Source organism: Grampus griseus (genome assembly GCF_964374135.1).
Source record: "Grampus griseus genome assembly, chromosome: 8".
Classification (NCBI taxonomy): domain Eukaryota; kingdom Metazoa; phylum Chordata; class Mammalia; order Artiodactyla; family Delphinidae; genus Grampus; species Grampus griseus.
The window spans coordinates 32,096,795-32,115,371 of NC_139002.1; the positions used below are offsets into that span (position 1 = coordinate 32,096,795).

The 18,577-nt window shown below is 35.4% G+C and overlaps 1 protein-coding gene across 1 annotated transcript in view; it reads right to left on the bottom strand.

The window, feature by feature from the left end:
- Nucleotides 1–18,577, bottom strand: part of CEP126 (centrosomal protein 126) — a gene marked incomplete at both ends in the record, with an annotated part of 103,866 nt that overhangs the window by 81,372 nt on the left and 3,917 nt on the right. Inside the window, one exon of the mRNA XM_082660336.1 lies at nucleotides 15,880–15,999. Coding sequence (XP_082516462.1) covers nucleotides 15,880–15,999 — 120 coding nt within the window. The remainder of the gene's footprint in view (nucleotides 1–15,879; nucleotides 16,000–18,577) is intronic.

Below are 18,577 nucleotides of genomic sequence, written 5' to 3' on the forward strand. Positions count from 1 at the left end.
CCTAATCTTGCACCTAAAGCAATTAGAGAAAGAAGAATAACAAAAACCCCCAAAGTTAGCAGAAGAAAAGAAATCATAAAGATCAGATCAGAAATAAATGAAAAAGAAAAGAAGGAAACAAGAGCAAAGATCAATAAAACTAAAAGCTGGTTCTTTGAGAAGATAAACAAAATTGATAAACCATTAGCCAGACTCATCAAGAAAAAAAGGGAGCAGACTCAAATCAACAGAACTAGAAATGAAAAAGAACAACTGACAGTGCAGAAATACAAAGGATCATGGGAGATTACTACAAGCAACTACATGCCAATAAAATGGACAACGTGGAAGAAATGGACAAATTCGTAGAAAAGCACAACCTTCTGAGACTGAACCAGGAAGAAATAGAAACTATAAACAGACCAATCACAAGCACTGAAGTTGAAACTGTGATTAAAATTCTTCTAACAAACAAAACTGCAGGACCAGATGGCTTCACAGGCGAATTCGATCAAACATTTAGAGAAGAGTTAACATCGATCGTTTTGAAACTTTTCCAAAATATAGCAGAGGGAGGAACACTCCCAAACTCATTCTATGAGGCCACCATCACCCTGATACCAAAACCAGACAAAGATGTCACAAAGAAAGAAGACTACAGGCCAGTATGCCTGATGAACATAGATGCAAAAATCCTCAATAAAATACTAGCAAACGGAATCCAACAGCACATTTAAAGTATGATACACCATGATCAAGTGGGGTTTATCCCAGGAATGCAAGGATTCTTCAATATAGGCAAATCAATCAGTGTAATAAAACATATTAACAAACTGAAGGAGAAAAACCATATGGTCATCTGAATAGATGCAGAAAAAGCTTTCAACAATATTCAACACCCATTTATGATAGAAACCCACCAGAAATTAGGCATAGAGGGAAGTTACCTCAATATAATAAAGGCCATATATGACAAACCCACAGCCAATATAGTTCTTAATGGTGAAAAACTTCAACCATTTCCTCTAACATCAGGAACAAGACAAAGTTGTCCACTCTCACCACTATTATTAAACAAAGTTTTGGAAGTTTTAGCCACAGCAATCAGAGAAGAAAAAGAAATAAAAGGAATCCAAATCAGAAAAGAAGAAGTAAAGCTGTCACTGTTTGCAGATGACATGATACTATATATAGAGAATCCTAAAGATGCTACCAGAAAACTACTAGAGATAATCAATGAATTTGGTAAAGTAGCAGGATACAAAATTAATGCACATAAATCTCTTGCATTCCTATACACTAATGATGAAAAATCTGAAAGCAAAATTAAGGAAACACTCCCATTTACCATTGCAACAAAAACAATAAAATACCTAGGAATAAACCTACCTAAGGAGGTGAAAGACCTCTATGCAGAAAACTATAAGACACTCATGAAAGAAATTAAAGATGATACAAACAGATGGAGAGATATACGACATCCTTGGATTGGAAGAATCAATATTGTGAAAATGACTATACTACCCAAAGCAATCTACAGATTCAATGCAATCCCTATTAAATTACAAATGACATTTTTTACAGAACTAGAACAAAACATTTCACAATTTGTATGGAAACTCGAAAGACCCTGAATAACCAAAGCAATCTTGAGAAAGATAAATGGAGCTGGAGGAAATCAAGCTCCCTGACTTCAGACTATACTAGAAAGCTACAGTAATCAAGACAGTATGGTACTGGCACAAAAACAGAAATATATCAATGGAACAGGTTAGAAAGCCGAGAGATAAGCCCATGCACATATGGCCACCTTATTTTTCATAAAGGAGGCAAGAATATAAAATGGAAAAAAGACAGCCTCTTCAATAAGTGGGGCTGGGAAAATTGGACAGCTACCTATAAAAGAGTGAAATTAGAACACTCCCTAACACCATACACAAAAATAAACTCAAAATGGATTAAAGACCAAAATGTAAGGCCACACAGTATAAAACTCTTAGAGGAAAACATAGGCAGAACACTCTATGACATAAATCACAGCAAGATTCTTTTTGACCCACCTCCTAGAAAAATGGAAACAAAAATGAAAATAAACGAATGGGATCTAATGAAACTTAAAAGCTTTTGCACAGCAAAGGAAACCATAAACAAGATGAGAAGACAACCCTCAGAATGGGAGAAAATATTTGCAAATGAAGAAACTGACAACGGATTAATCTCCAAAATTTACAAGCAGCTCATGCAGCGCAATATCAATAAAACAAGCAACCCAATCCAAAAATGGGCAGAAGACCTAAATAGCCATTTCTCCAAAGAAGACATACAGATGGCCAACAAACACATGAAAAGATGCTAAACATCACTAATTATGAGAAAAATGCAAAGAAAAGTACAGTGAGGTATCACCTCTCACCAGTCAGAATGGCCAACATCAAAAAATCTACAAACAATAAATGCTGGAGAGGGTGTGGAGAAAAGGGAACCCTCTTGCACTGTTGGTGGGAATGTAAATTGATACAGGCACTATGGAGAACAGTATGGAGGTTCCTTAGAAAACTAAAAATAGAAGTACCATATGACCCAGCAATCCCACTACTGTGCATATAGGCAGAGAAACCCATAATTCAGAAACAGTCATGTACCATAATGTTCATTGTAATTCTATTTACAATAGCTAGGACATGGAAGCAACCTATGTGTCCATCAACAGATGAATGAATAAAGAAGAGGTGGCACATATATACAATGGAATATTACTCAGCCATTAAAAGAAACGAAATTGAGTTTTTTGTAGTGAGATGGATGGACCTATAGTCTGTCATACAGAGTGAAGTAAGTCAGAAAGAGAAAAATACCGTATGCTAACACATATATATGGAATCTAAAAAAAAAGGTTCTCAAGAAGCTAGGGGCAGGACAGGAGTAAAGACGCAGACGTAGAGAATGGACTTGAGGACACGGGTAGGGGGAAGGGTAAACTGGGACGAAGTGAGAGATTGGTATGGACATATATACACTACCAAATGTAAAATAGATAGCTAGTGGGAAGCAGCTGCATAGTACAGGAGGATCAGCTCGGTGCTTTCTGACCACCTAGAAGGGTGGGATAGGGAGGGAGGGAGGGAAATGCAAGAGGGAGGGGATATGGAGATATATGTATATGCATAGCTGATTCACTTTGTTATAAAGCAGAAACTAACACATCATTGTAAAGCAATTATACTCCAATAAAGATGTTAATAAAAAGAAGAAAGAGTAACTGAGGTCACAAGGGACACCACTAGAACTGGAGACCAGCCATTTGTGATGTATTTCTTTTTCCTGTTTGGAACCATAATTCAGACTTATGTAAATATAACTTTCTAGAGACATGATCACATTTAAGTTTAAAACTCAGCACTATTTTAGATAGAAACTAAAGACATTTAAAATAGGATAAAATATTATTCTTTTAAATTAAAAAATGCAATTGGAGAAATATAGTTTTTAAAAATAAAGAATAACATTTTAAACAAACGATAATGTCAACATCCTATAAGAAATAAAACAACTGAAGAATATACTGTCAGTTTTCACTGCTTGGCAAAGAAACACATATGTCCCAGTGGTTATTAATCCTGTACTTGCCAAGACTTAAACTTATTTGAAATCCCCCAATCTATGTTGAATATCATATTTCCAACTTATTGTCTGTCACTTTGCTGGAAAAGAAAACAAATAAAAAATTAAAAATGACCCTTAACAGACTATTGGAATGGAAAATACCCAAACAACAAAGATCCATATTCTGATTTAACACAGAGAATTAGTAATGTACATACTACAAAGGCAAAATATAATAGCACCTCATTTCTCTAAAAGCTGAGGTGTCAGCCAAAATAAACATGTCAATATCAATTAACTGAAGCCCATAAATTTTAATCATAAGAGTCTCTTAGGTCCTTATTCACATGAATTCTTATTGGATTCAGTTCCAACAAAATCCTTTGTTTACTTAGGTAATAATGTATTAGAAATATAAAAGAAGAAAGGTGAGGGAACTTCTAGAAAGAGAAAGACTAAAATCAAAAAGGAATAAATTTGGTGGGGAGGAGTCAGATGGCAGAATAGGAGGATTCAGAATTTGCCTCTCCTCACAAGTACATTAAGAATACATCTACAAATGGATCAATTCTCACAGAGCATCTGCTGAACACTAGTGGAAGCCCCTGGACACCTAAAAGGACAAGATAAATCCCCACACAACCAGGACAGATGAAAGAAAGAAAGAAAAAAAAGGAAACAGGAAGGAAGCATCACCCCTGGCAGGGAACTGAAGGTGAGGAGAGGTTCCCGCACTCACAAAAGCCCATTCACGGCAGGGAAATCAGCTGGGGCAGAAAGGGACCTTCAGGGGTTTGAAGGGAAATGCAGCAACTGGTCTGTGGAAGGCAGGACAAAGTAAGAACTGTGTGTATGGCCCATGCTGCTGCTCTGCACACCCCAGCCTGAGTTGTGTGTCTCCAGGTGTGGAGGGAGGCTGGGTGCTGGAAAGTGGGGTTTGGAGAGTGGACCCAGGGAGGGGACAGCTGCTGGCTGTGAAGAGACAGCCTGAAGGGACCGGAGTAAGGAGCTTCACAACCTGGAAAGTTTTCTGAAGAATCCTGGAGCACTATAGAAACAAGTCGCCATTGTTGAGTGGCATGCAAGGGGCGGGGCCGCCACTGCAACTCCCTTCCCCACCTGCCAGCCCCCTGCCTCTGTGGGCACTGGGAGGGGCACCTGTCTGTGCAGGCCCACCTGCTCCTCAAGCCAAGGTCTCTTTGGTGCACAGGCTCCAGAGTCCTGAGCTCCACCACTGCCAAAGCCTCCTTTGAGTGCACATGGGGCCTGCTCATCATGCCCATGCCAAAGCCTCATCCAGAATCAGCCCTGGGCACCCCAGACTGAGATAGAAAGACGCCAATGCTGGCAGAAGCTGAGTGCTAAAGTGTGGTGTTAGAAGAGTGGATGTGGGGAGAGGACTGCTGTTGGCTGTGCAGAGACAACTTGAGGAGACGGGAGTGAGGGGCTCCATGGCTGGAAATGCTGCTAGAGGAAGCATGGTCTGCCTTGGAAACAAGGTGCCATTGTTGAGTGGTGCACAAGGGGCAGGGTCACCACTGCAAAACCCTTCCCCACCTGCTGATCCCTGCCTCCATGGGTACTGGGAGGGACTCCCACCAGACACATGTCCCAGTCTGTTGCATCTTCCTGCTGGTCTCTGCCACAAGCACTTTGCATGTGCCACAGTTGTGGTCTCCTTCTCCCTCCCTGGCCTGAGTGAATAAGTGCCCCAATCAGACTGAGGGACCCAACTGGCCACTGCTTTTGCCTCTCTCTCACCTGGATGGCGAACAGAAACCTGAGGGTGGCCCACATGCAGAGGTGGGGCCAAAACCAAAGCTGAGCCCCAGGGGCTGTCTGACTAAGGAAGAGGAACGGAAATCTCTCTGTGCAGCTGCACAAGCCACAGATTAAATCCCAGTGATCTTCTTGGTAAACCCTGCACCTGTGGAATATCTGAATGGACACTGAGTACTCCCACAACTTAGACCGGTCTAACTTTGGCAGCTGTGGACTTTGGGGGCAAGTGCATGTGGGAGTTGGGCCAGGTCAGAGTCTGAGCTGCCCCCACAGTGCCCATGGCAGGTCCAGAGACCTACCTAGAGGTACAGGAGGGCCTCCTGGGGAGGTGGGGGTTGACTGTGGCTTGCTGTCAGTGGGGGGCAAGGACACTGACAGTGAAGGACTCAGGAAAATATTATTACTAGTATTATTTTTTTTCTCTCTTTTTCCTTTTTGTTTCATTTTGTTCTGTTGTTGTTTTCTGTTTTTTAATTATATTTTATTTGTTACTTACTTTTTCTTTACTTATTTCTTTTTTTGCTTTAATTTAAAAATTTTCAAAATATATTTTTAAATTTAAAATTTTTACTTTATTGTTTTGTGATTTTTCTTGTTTTGTTTTTATCATTTTTGTGTGTTTAATGTTTTCTTTTTTTCAGCTTGTTTACTGTTTTTGTTCTGTTCTTGGTTTTTGTTAGTTTTGTTTTTATTGTTAATTTTGTTTTTATTGTTTGTTTTTGTTTTCTTTTGTTTGTTAGGTTGTTCTCTGGATTTTTGTTTTCTTTTTTTGGTTTTCTTTTCTATCTTTCTTTCCTTGTTTCTTTCATTTTGTTTTTATCATTTGTCTTGGGTTTTGTTGGTCTTCTTTTCTTTTTCCTGGCTGTGCCACACAGCTTGCAGGGTCATGGTTCCCTAACGAGGGGTCAGGCCTGAGACTCACGGGTAAGAGCACCAAGTCCAAGATGCTGGAATGCCAGAGAATTTCCGGCCCCAGGGAATATTAAACGATGTGAGCTCTCCTGGAGGTCTTCATCTCAACGGCAAGACCTGGCTCCACCCAACTGCCTGCAGGCACCAGTGTTGGACACCCCACACCAAACAACCAGCAAGACAATAACACAGCCCCATCCATTAGCAGACAGGCTGCCTAAAGTTGTACTAAACTCACAGACACCACAAAACACACTACCTGATGAGGCCCTGCCAATCAGAGGGACAAGACTCAGCTCCAGCCACCAGTTCAGGCACCAGTCCCTTCCAACAGGAAACCTACAAAAGCCCCTGGACCAACTTCACCCACCAGGGAGCAGACACCAGAAACAAGAGGAACTACAACACTGCAGCCTGTGGAAAGGAGACCACAAACACAGTAAATTAGATAAAATGAGACGACAGAGAAATAGGTTTCGGATGAAGAAGCAAGGTAAAAATCCACAAGACTAAATAAATGAAGAGGAAATAGGCAATTTACCTGAAAAAGGATTCAGAGTAATGATAGTTAAGATGATTCAAGATCTCAGAAATAGAATGCAGGCATGGATCGAGAAGATACAAGAAATGTTTAACAAGGACCTAGAAGAACTAAAGAACAAACAAACAGTGATGAACAACACAATAACTTAAATGAAAAATACACAAGAAGAAATCAATAGCAGAATAACTGAGGCAGAAGAATGGATAAGTGAACTGGAATATAGAATAGTGGAAATAAATGCCACAGAACAGAATAAAGAAAAAAAAGGATGAAAAGAAATAAGATCAGTCTCAGAGACCTCTGGGACAACATTAACCCCACCAATATTCAAATTACAGGGGTCCCAGAAGAAAAAGAGAAAGAGAAAGGGTCTGAGAAAATATTTGAAGAGATTAAAGTGGAAAACTTCCCAAACATGGGAAAGGAAATAGTCACCCAAGTGCAAGAAGCCCAGAGAATCCCATACAGGATAAACCCTAGGAGGAACACACCAAGACACATATTAATCAAACTAACAAAAATTAAATACAAAGAAAAAAATTAAAAGCAGCAAAGGAAAAAAAAAATAACATACAAGGGAATCCCCATAAGGTTATCAGCTGATTTTTCAGCAGAAACTCTACAGGCCAGAAGGCAATGGCAGGATATATTTAAAGTGATGAAAAGGAAAAACCTACAGCCAAGAACACTGTACCCAGTAACGTTCTCATTCAGATTCTACAGAGACATCAAAAGCTTTATAGACAAGCAAAAGCTAAGAGAATTCAGAACCACCAAACAGCTTTACAACATATGCTAAAGAAACTTCTCTAGGCAGGAAACACAGGAGAAGAAAAACACCTACAAAAACAAAACCAAAACAATTAAGAAAATGGGAATAGGAACATACATATCGAGAGTTACCTTAAATGTAAATGGATTAAATGCTCCAACCAAAAGACACAGACTGGCTGAATAAATACAAAAACAACATCCATATATATGCTGTCTATAAGAGATGCACTTCAGACCTAGGAAAACATACAGACTGAAAGTGAGGGGAAGGAAAAAGATATTCTATGCAAATGGAAATCAAAAGAAAGCTGGAGTAGCAATACTCACATCAGAAAAAAAATAGACTTTAAAATAAAGACTGTTATAAGAGACAAGGAAGGACAGTACATAAGAATAAGAAAAAAAATAGACTTTAAAATAAAGACTGTAATAAGAGACAAGGAAGGACACTACATAAGAATAAAGAATAAAGGGATCAATCCAAGAAGAAGATATAACAATTGTAAATATTTATACACCCACATAGGAGCACTTCAATACATAAGGCAAATGCTAACAGCCATAAAAGCAATTGACAGTAATACAATAATAGTGGGAAACGTTAACACTCTACTCACACCAATGGAGAGATCATCCAAACAGAAAATTAATAAGGAAACACAAGCCTTAAATCACACATTAGACCAGATAGACTTAATTGATATCTATAAGACATTCCATCCGAAAGCGGCAGATACACTTTCTTCTCAAGTGCACATGGATCATCCTTCAGGATAGGTCACATCTTGGGTCACAAATCAAGCCTTGGTAAATTGAAGAAAATCAAAATCATATCAAGCATCTTTTCTGACCACAATGCAATGAGATTAGAAATCAATTACAGAAAATAAACTATAAAAATCACAAACACATGGAGGCTAAACAATATGCTACTAAATAACCAATGGATCACTGAAGAAATCAAAGAGAAAATTAAAAAATACCTATAAACAAATGATAACAAAAAGATGATGACCCAAATGCCATGGGACTCAGCAAAAGCAGTTCTGAGAGGGAAGCTTGTAGCAATACAATCCGACCTCAAGCAACAAAAAAAAATCTCAAATAAACAACCTAACATTACCCTTGAAACAACAAGAGAAAGAAGAACAAACAAAACCCAAAGTTAGTAGAAGGAAAGAAATCATAAAGATCAGAGCAGAAATAAATGAAATAGAAACAAAGAAAACAATAGCAAAGATCAATGAAACTAAAAGCTGGTTCTTTGAGATGATAAACAAAACTGATAACCCTTTAGCCAAACTCATCAAGAAAAAAAGGGAGCAGACTCAAATCAACAGAATTAGAAATGAAAAAGGAGAAGTAACAACTGACAGTGCAGAAATACAGAGGATCATGAGAGATTACTACAAACATCTATATGCCAATAAAATGGACAATGTGGAAGAAATGGACAAATTCTTAGAAAAGCACAACCTTCTGAGACTGAACCAGGAAGAAATAGAAACTATAAACAGACCAATCACAAGTAATGAAATTGAAACTGTGATTAAAATCTTCCAACAGACAAAAGTCCAGAACCAGATGGCTTCACAGGTGAATTCTATCAAACATTTAGAGAAGAGCTAACAGCTATCCTTCTCAAACTCTTACAAAAAATTGCAGATGGAGGACCACCCCCAACCTCATTCTATGAGGCCACCTTCACCCTGATACCCAGAGGTGACAAAGATATCACAAAAAAGAAAATTACAGGCCAATATCACTGATAAAAATAGAAGCAAAAATCCTCAACAAAATACTAGCAAGCAGAATCCAACAATACATTAAAAGGATCATACACCCTGATCAAGTGGGATTTATCCCTGGGATGCAAGGATCCTTCAATATATGCAAATCAATCAATGTGATACACTATATTAACAAATAGAGAAATAAAAGCCATATGATCATCTCAATAGATGCAGAAAAAGCTTTTGACAAAATTCAACACCCATTTATGATTAAAAAACTCACCAGAAAATGGGCATAGAGGGAACCAGCCTCAACATAATAAAGGCCATATATGACAAACCCACAGCAAACATCATTCTCAATGGTAAAAAACTGAAAGCATTTTCCCTAAATTCAGGAACAAGGCAAGGATGACCACTCTCACCACTTTTATTCAACATTGTTTTGGAAGTCCTAGCCACAACAATCAAAGACGGAAAAGATATAAAAGGATTCCAAATTGGAAAGAAGTAAAACTGTCACTGTTTGCAGATGACATGATACTTTGCATAGAAAATCCTAAAGATGCCGCCTGAAAACTACTAGAGCTAATCAATGAATTCGGTAAAGTTGCAGGATACAAAATTAATACACAGAAATCTCTTGCATTCCTATACACTAATAACAAAAAAATCAGAAAGAGAAATTAAGAAAACTATCCTATTTACCATTGCAACAAAAAGAGTAAAATACCTAGGGATAAACCTACCTAGGAGGCAAAAGACCTGTAATCAGAAAGCTATGAGATACTGATGAAAGAAATCAAAGACGACACAAACAGATGGAGAGATATACCATGTTCCTGGACTGGAAGAATCAATATTGTGAAAATGACTATACTACCCAAAGCAATCTACAGATTCACTGTAATCCTTATCAAATTACCAATGGCATTTTATAAAGAATTAGAATAAAAAATTTACAATTTGTATGGAAATACAAAAGACCCCGAATAGCCCAAACAATCTTGAAAAAGAAAAACAGAGCTGGAGGAATCAGGCTCCCGGACTTCAGACTATACTACTAAGTCATTAAAACAGTATGGTACTCGCACAAAAACAGAAATATAGATCAAGGGAACAGGATGGAAAGCCCAGAGATAAACCCAGGCACCTATGGTCACCTAATCTCTGATAAAGGAGGCAAGAATATATAATGGAGAAAAGATGCTCTCTTCTATAAGTGGTGCTGGGAAAACTGGACGACTACATGTAAAAGAATGAAATTAGAACACTCCCTAACACCATACACAAAAATAAACTCAAAATGGGCTAAAGACCTAAATGTAAGGCTGGACACTATAAAAGTCTTAGAGGAAAACATAGGCAAAACACTCTTTGACATAAATTGCAGCAAGATCTTTTTTGACCCACCTCCTAGAGTAATGAAAATAAAAAGAAAAATAAACAAATGGGATCTAATTAAACTTATTAGCTTTTGCACGGCAAAGGAAACCATAAACAAGATGAAAAGACAACCCTCAGAATGGGAGAAAATATTTGCAAATGAAGCAACTGACAAGGTATTAATCTCCAATATACACAAATAGCTCATGCAGCTCAATGTCAAAAAAAAAAAACCCCCAGAAAACAACAACCCAATCAAAAAATGGGTGGAAGACCTATACAGACATTTCTCCAAAGAAGACATACTGATGGCCAACAAACACATGAAAAGATGCTCAACATCACTAATTATGAGAGAAATGCAAATCACAAGTACAGTGAGGTATCACTTCTCATCAGTCAGAATGGCCATCATCAAAAAAATCTACAAATAATAAATGCTGAAGAGGGTGTAGAGAAAAGGGAATCCTGTTACACTGTTGTTGGGAATGTAGATTGGTACAGCCACTATGGAGAACAGTAAGGAGGTTCCTTAAAAAACTAAAAACAGAGCTACCATATGACCCAGTGATCCCACTACTGGGCATATACCCAGAGAAAAACATAATTAAGAAAGACACATGTGCCCCAATGTTCATTGCTGCACTATTTACAATAGCCAGGATATGGAAGCAAGTTAAATGTCCATCAACAGAGGACTGGTTAAAGAAGATCTGGTACATATATACAACGGGATATTACTCAACCATAAAAAAGAATGAAATTGGGTCAGTTGTAGAATTGTGGATGGACCTAGAGAGTCATACACAGTGAAGTAAGTCAGAAAGAGAAAAAAAAATATCGTATATTAACGCATATATGTGGAATCTAGAAAACTGGTATAGATGATCTTATTTACAAAGCAGAAATAGAGACACAGATGTAGAGAACAAACGTATGGATACCAAGGTGGAAAGCGGGGGGGGGGGGATGAATTGGGAGATTGGGATTGATTATATACAGTATTGATACTACATATAAAATAGATAACTAATAAGAACCTACTGTATAGCACAGAGAACTCTACTAAATGCTCTGTGGTGACCTAAATGGGAAGGAAATCCAAAAAGAGGAGATATATGTATACATATAGCTGATTCACTTTGCTGTACAGTAGAAACTAATACAACATTGTAAAACAGTTATACTTCAATAAAAATTAAATTAAAAAAAATTCACCAAGCTTACCAGTTGAGGCTAGTACTGTAAACTAAATAAAGCTTAATAGCTCAAGGACAATACAGTAATATAACAGAATAGAATATTTGATGCCCATAATAATGATTCTAAGGCATAAAGAATAGATCAAACTGCATTTATCATAATTTGTATAAAAGATTACAGAAATATGCATTGCAATTTAGAAGGATTTATATTAATAATGTCAATAACATTTGCATAATTGATAAGTATTCCATTTCTGACAATGCTCTTCATGCACCACACATAACTGACCTTTGACTCCTACTGACCCTACCTACTCAATCCCGACTCTACCTTCATACTCTACCTTCATACCTTCTCTGGCTTAGATCACTGTAACAGCTTTCTACCTGTCTTCTTTGCCTCCAGCGTGCGCTTTCAATTCATCCTCTACCCCTCTGCTACAATGAGATAAAATATAAACATAATCATGATACTTTTATGATTTAACTCTTTCAACAACCTCTCAGAGTCCTAAGGATAGGGTTTAATTTCTTCAGATTGACACAAAAGTTATTTTATGAAATGACTCCTATCATCTCTATAGCTTCCTTTCCTGATACCCTTCCACATTTTCCTGTGCCTAAATCACATAAAACTTTTGTCTTTTATTTCATAACATTAAGCTTTTTCACCTATTGTTCTCCTTTATCTCTCAAGTACCCTAACTCCTGGTTATCTAATAAGACTTTACTCTTCCAAGAGTTCTTCCTTGTCCTGCAGTATATGAGATGTACTTCTACAGCACCTTGTAGGTGACTCAATCATAGTATTTATTGCATAGCATTGTCATCCTTTATTACTTCACTATTAGTAAATTGAGGGCAAGAATCATGCATTTTATTTTTATCCTCTAGTATATGAAACCCAGTAAATGTTAGTTGAATGAATAAGTGCTGTCCTGTATGACATTTTAAATGGGCAAAGATAACTTCTAAATATACTAAATTCCTTTAATTTTCCTTTAATACATTATGAATATATTATGGATAATATACCCATGGATATTTAAACCTACTGATACCTGGATTTATTTGAATCTGTTTATATTTTTTAGCTTATACCAAACTTCTATATATGCAGGTTTGATTAATATGACTTATTGCTTAAAGTATAATTCCTTCTTATTTATTCTAAGGTACATTTTTCCTGCTTCATGGGGAACTCCAAACTCCATCATTCTCACGAATAGATAATGCAGCTACCCCATACTTCATGTTCACCAAGTAATTCATTCCGTGATTCTCTAGGTAATTTTTTTTTCTGCCTATAGGATATGTAAGGAATCTTTTTTAATTATAGATTTTAGTGATTCTTCCTAAGTGCTTGTCTCTCACCACTTGGTAGTGTTTCCTCTTCTCTTTTTTTGGGCAGTTTTCCCCATTCTGTCCTTTTCTTTCTTATTCTGCCAGTTAGTTATATAGTCTGATCATCTGAACTTTTAAGCCTACATGCTTATATTATTTTAAAACTATCTGAAGGTTCCTTTTGAGTTCTTTACTTCCTAAAATTTATTTCAATTTATTTTCCTCATGAAGTCACGTTAAATCAGATTATTGACATTTCTAATGTTTAGTGATAAAATAGGTTAACCAAAATTATTTTTTTCTTCCAATATGATGTTTAATAATTGGTACTCAATTAGTTATGCTTGCTAATGAATAAATGCTTATTCACTAATTTATCAAAAGACAGTTCTAAAGTTGAAAATTAAAAACAATGTAGGAAATAATTTAATTTTCTTTATGTGTGTATATATTAAAATTACTTGGTCCACAAAGCAGCCTACTAGAAAGTTACCTGAGGATGTAATCCAGCAATCTAATGTTATAAAACAAAACAAAAAAAGGGATGCTATGAGGCAAGAAACTGTGGCTCCAGTTCCTGAGACCAATAAAGGGAAGTCTCAGATGCCCGTTGTGCATTAGGTCTAAAAGGTAACCTGTATCTGTTGTAGCAGTACCTAGTGATGAAAGGAGGAGGACTTGGAGGGAAACAAAGGGGACTCCACTGTATGGACACTGAGTGACAGAATGGAAAACTTAAGAATGTGATAAAAACATACAAGAAAAATACTGGCAATAGAAATTCAAAAAATAATACATAACAAGAAAATTAAAAAGTGTGTGATTTTAAGTGATTAATGCAAGTAAACAAAGAGCACTTGGTGCTATGAACATCTTTTGAGTACTATTGGGGAAACAGTACTGACAATGTCAAAGTATAAATTTGTCTCTTTCTGTAGAAAAAAACAGTGTTAGGAGAATATCTCTACTTGTAGGAAAAATATTTTTTTCTAAATTCTATGACCATAATATGAATAGACAGCATAAACTTAGATGAGGTTAAGCATAGATAGGCCAAAAAATCCATAATGATAGACATATTCTGAAATTCAGAAGCGTACAAATAATTTGGTTCCCTTTTAAAAGGTGAAATATAGAAACAAAAGATTAGTGTTTTAAAATAAATTTTTATGTGGCTTTACAAAAACAAAAAGGGTTTGTTTTTTTTTTTACACCGCTGTAGGGTGACAGAAAAATAAAATATAATCAAATTGTATTGGAAAATGTTCTGCCTCTTAGAATTTTAAACCAAAAATTTTCTTCTATATTTTCTACATCAGAATTCTTATGGGTGTTTGATAAGAGAAGACAGGTTGGAACTTTATGAATCAAATTCCACATGTAAAGCCTGCTATTTCATACAGCAAGACAATTATTAGAAAATATACAACTGACAAATATTTATTTATTAATCAATAAAATAAGCTTAATGAAGAGCACTATGTGACAGACAAATACTTCTACATGCGTTCTCAAATATTCATCTCTAATATTACCTTTTTTGCTCTATGTAACAATTCCTTGAAAAATATTGTATTAATTCCAATCATAAATAAGAAACTGAAGCTCAAAGAGATTAAATAACTTGCTCTAACTCATGGAGCTAGGATTTAAACCTAGATCTCTGATTCCAAAGCCCATGACCCTTTCAACATATGATTATTCATTTTTATTGAACTCCTATCATGTGCCTCTTATAAGCTTCAGGAGCTGAAAGGTAGGAGAAAAACAGAAATACACAAATATAAAACAAAAACAAAAACAAGCTTCATTAAATACTTTCAACTACGCCAGGCAATATAGAGTTAGTCTAAAGATAATTCAGCGCCAGAAAAAAATTACAGATAAACAATTTTGTATTCCCCAAATGGGATTTGCAACATATGCCCAATGATGTAGTAATAAATTCTAGGGCTTTTCTACTATTCACCTATTGTAGAACTATGAACAAGGTAGCAAAAACAACAATAAAAATGGCATAACCACTCTGTATTAAAAAAATCTAATAATTCAAACACTCTTGAAAAATGTCAAGCAGGGATAGGATGGTTTGCATTTTTACTTTATTTAGTTTCCAGTTTATATTAGAAAGCATCTTTTTTCATGGTAATCATTTATAAAATTTTTTTTATCATATTTCCACAACTATTCATATTTTCCCCATTTTTCTGACTGGATGAATGAGGGTAGCACATATAGAAAAATTATATATAAGTGAATAACGAATTAAAATGAAATATGTTCTATTAGAGCCTAAATGCTAATTGGTAACCTTTTATCATAAAATGTTACAAAAAATGAAGAATACTTTTTATAGTCATTTTAAGAAGTGAATATGACACTAATAAGTTCTATGACAAGAAAAGACTGCTACAGTCATGGTCAGTAAACTAGATGATACATCACTATCTTTGTGCTGTGGCAGAAAAACAATAAAATTTAAAAGCCACAAAAATCTTGATCAATTTTATAGATAAAACACTGTCATGACTTAGGTTCATAAAATGCTACAAAGTAGAGAAATGATTAATTTATGACTTTGAGTTTCTATGCTTCTGAATAAAATACAGTTACTTACTTTTTTCTCCGGTTTGACTCCACAAAATATTTACGTGCTTGATTTCGACATATTTTTTGTTGCTGCAGTAAGATTTGGCGCTCTTCTTCTAAATTTTTCTCAAAATGGATTTTCATATCTCTAATGGTAGCATAAAGTTAAGGACAGTGGTTTATGTCTTTACTGGATGAGTATCAGTGCTATCTGATAAGTACAATTACAGCCTCATACTAATGATGTAATGATTTTTTGTGGAACAATTAGTATGTGTACACATCACTGTTAGTGTATGACCGGCACATGTTTTATATAAAAAAAACTCTTGGCTTGGTATTAGAACTGAAGATATATTTTACTTTCTTTGGGGAAAAAAATTAATTACTTTTAGACATCATGAGCCCAGATAAGGAGACTACATATCTTTTCATTCATTATACAGATATTTGAGTACTTATTAACAAGTTACTATCTTAGGCATGTACATAGAAAAATGAAAGAAGGTTATATCTCATTAATAGAAAGCCGATGAATTAAACGTTTCAGTAGATCCTTTAATCCATAGCATGAAAGTCATATTCAAATATTAAAAATCAAATAGCAATATAACTGGGAAGTTTGGCAATATAGTTTACTTAGTGATTTACTCATAAGTTAAAAAACAAACCATTAGGAAAACCATACACAGTAATGTTTACTCAGAATTTTGCCAAATATGGAGTATTTTAGTTATCCTAATTATCCATTCATTTGAAATTTACTGTATAAAATTAAACTTTCTTTAAATAAGTTGAATTGATATGGTTAATTGATGTCCGAGCTTATTTAGTTACATTTCAACTGGCATTAATGAATGCCTTTACCAAATTTATCACAGTATTTTTCTGTTTTTAATGATTTTGAAGTTTTAAAAAGTGGTCATTCAATTACCATTTTCAGTACCTCATCATTAGAGGTAGATGCATACAAGATTGTACTGAAGTTATTTATTGCAGGGCATGCCTATTTGTCTTTTTAGAATAAACAGTGTGTTTAAATTTTCTCCCCTCAAAATAAAGGTATGAAATTCTCTTTAAGAGTTCTATTTAATCAAGTTTTTTTATATGTCATAAATATTAATGGTAAAACAGAATATAAGAAATACATTAAATAATAAATTATGCTATACATAAGTTGTTAATTCAAAATATGTTAATTTTAGGATCCTGCAGTGCTTCAGCATCAACATAGTAAAAAAAACCTTATATATTTCAAAACAAGCACGTCTATTTGAACTTTTTGGTCATTTGAAACTTTGCTAATAGAGGCTTTCAATTATGTTGCTGTTTAACCATTTTTATGCCATTGCTCATAATTAATTTACCTGTATTAAAAATTTTGCACTACCTCACCATAAACAAATACACGCACTCACACACAATATTTTTACTTAAAGTTTCTTTTGAAGGATTTATAAAAGTGAAACAGAAAGGGAAGCAACCTGTTTTTGTTTTTGTTTTTTGTTAGCATAGAAACAGCTAAAGATTTAGCTTGTTCTTTTCTAATAGAGTACTTTATTAGAAGGAGTCAGACTTTAACAAGATAGCTAACTACGAAGTCACAACATGGCAGTGGAGGAAAGTGCAACTTCCTTTCAGGGTACCCAAGAGCAACATTGTCGGGAGAAAAGGGAGACGTTGCTTTGGCTCAGGTGAGAAATATGCAGGACTAAGATGCATGTGGAGATAATTCTGTTCTCTGTTTAACATGCTTGAAGTCTCACCACAGGAACATAAAGAAAATCACAAATGTAACGTTTGTAATAATGTTCTGACAACTATATATTGTTAGATTTAATTAAATGTCTCTTACTCTATATAATATACACATGTATTATATATAATATATGTATAATATTGCCTGCCGAGTTGTAAAATATACTGCTGCCTTTGCATCTCTTCAAAGTATGGTATCCAAATTTAAAAAATATTAGATGGTTGGTTAAACTTTTATTTTTCATACAAGCTGTGTTGTAAAGGTAAGATATTTCCATAAGAATCACTGTTAAATACTTGTTCAAAGGAAGGTAATTTTTATATATTTAACAGTAAAATAACCAACCAACAACAAACCCAAGAATACTACGGGCACGTAATACATAATGATTATAATTTAAAAGCATAGCCTAATCTACCCCACTTCATCCTCATCTCTTCTTCTCCCAATTTAGTCTTTTTCTAATTGTAGCTTATTTAGGTTGTTTTAAATATGTTACCATCACTAATAACTATGAATCATATAACCCATACTCTTGTCAAGTTTATTAGAGCCATCCAGATTCTTTTTCTTCTTCTCTGTACCTCTCCACAGACTTGGCTCAGATGTTCTAAATCCCTTGCCTGGACTACTTCAGTAGTCTTCTAACTCATCTTATTACAGTACTCCTAAACTTGCCGTCCTCCATTTGAACCTCCACAAAACCAGCTAAACAGAAATCTAATTGGGTTTCTCATTCTTTGTTATTCTCTAAAATCTCCCTATCACCTTCATGATGCATTAAAAATTTCTTGGAATATACAGCATTTTATAATCTGGTCTGTTTTTTCAACTTCATTTTTCAACATTTTCCTGCATGTCTCCGATGCTCAGCCACACTAAGATACTTATTAACAGAACAAGCCATGATGTAGTATGCCATTATCTTTTGGCACTTGCTGGCTAATTCTACTCATCCTTTCAGGGA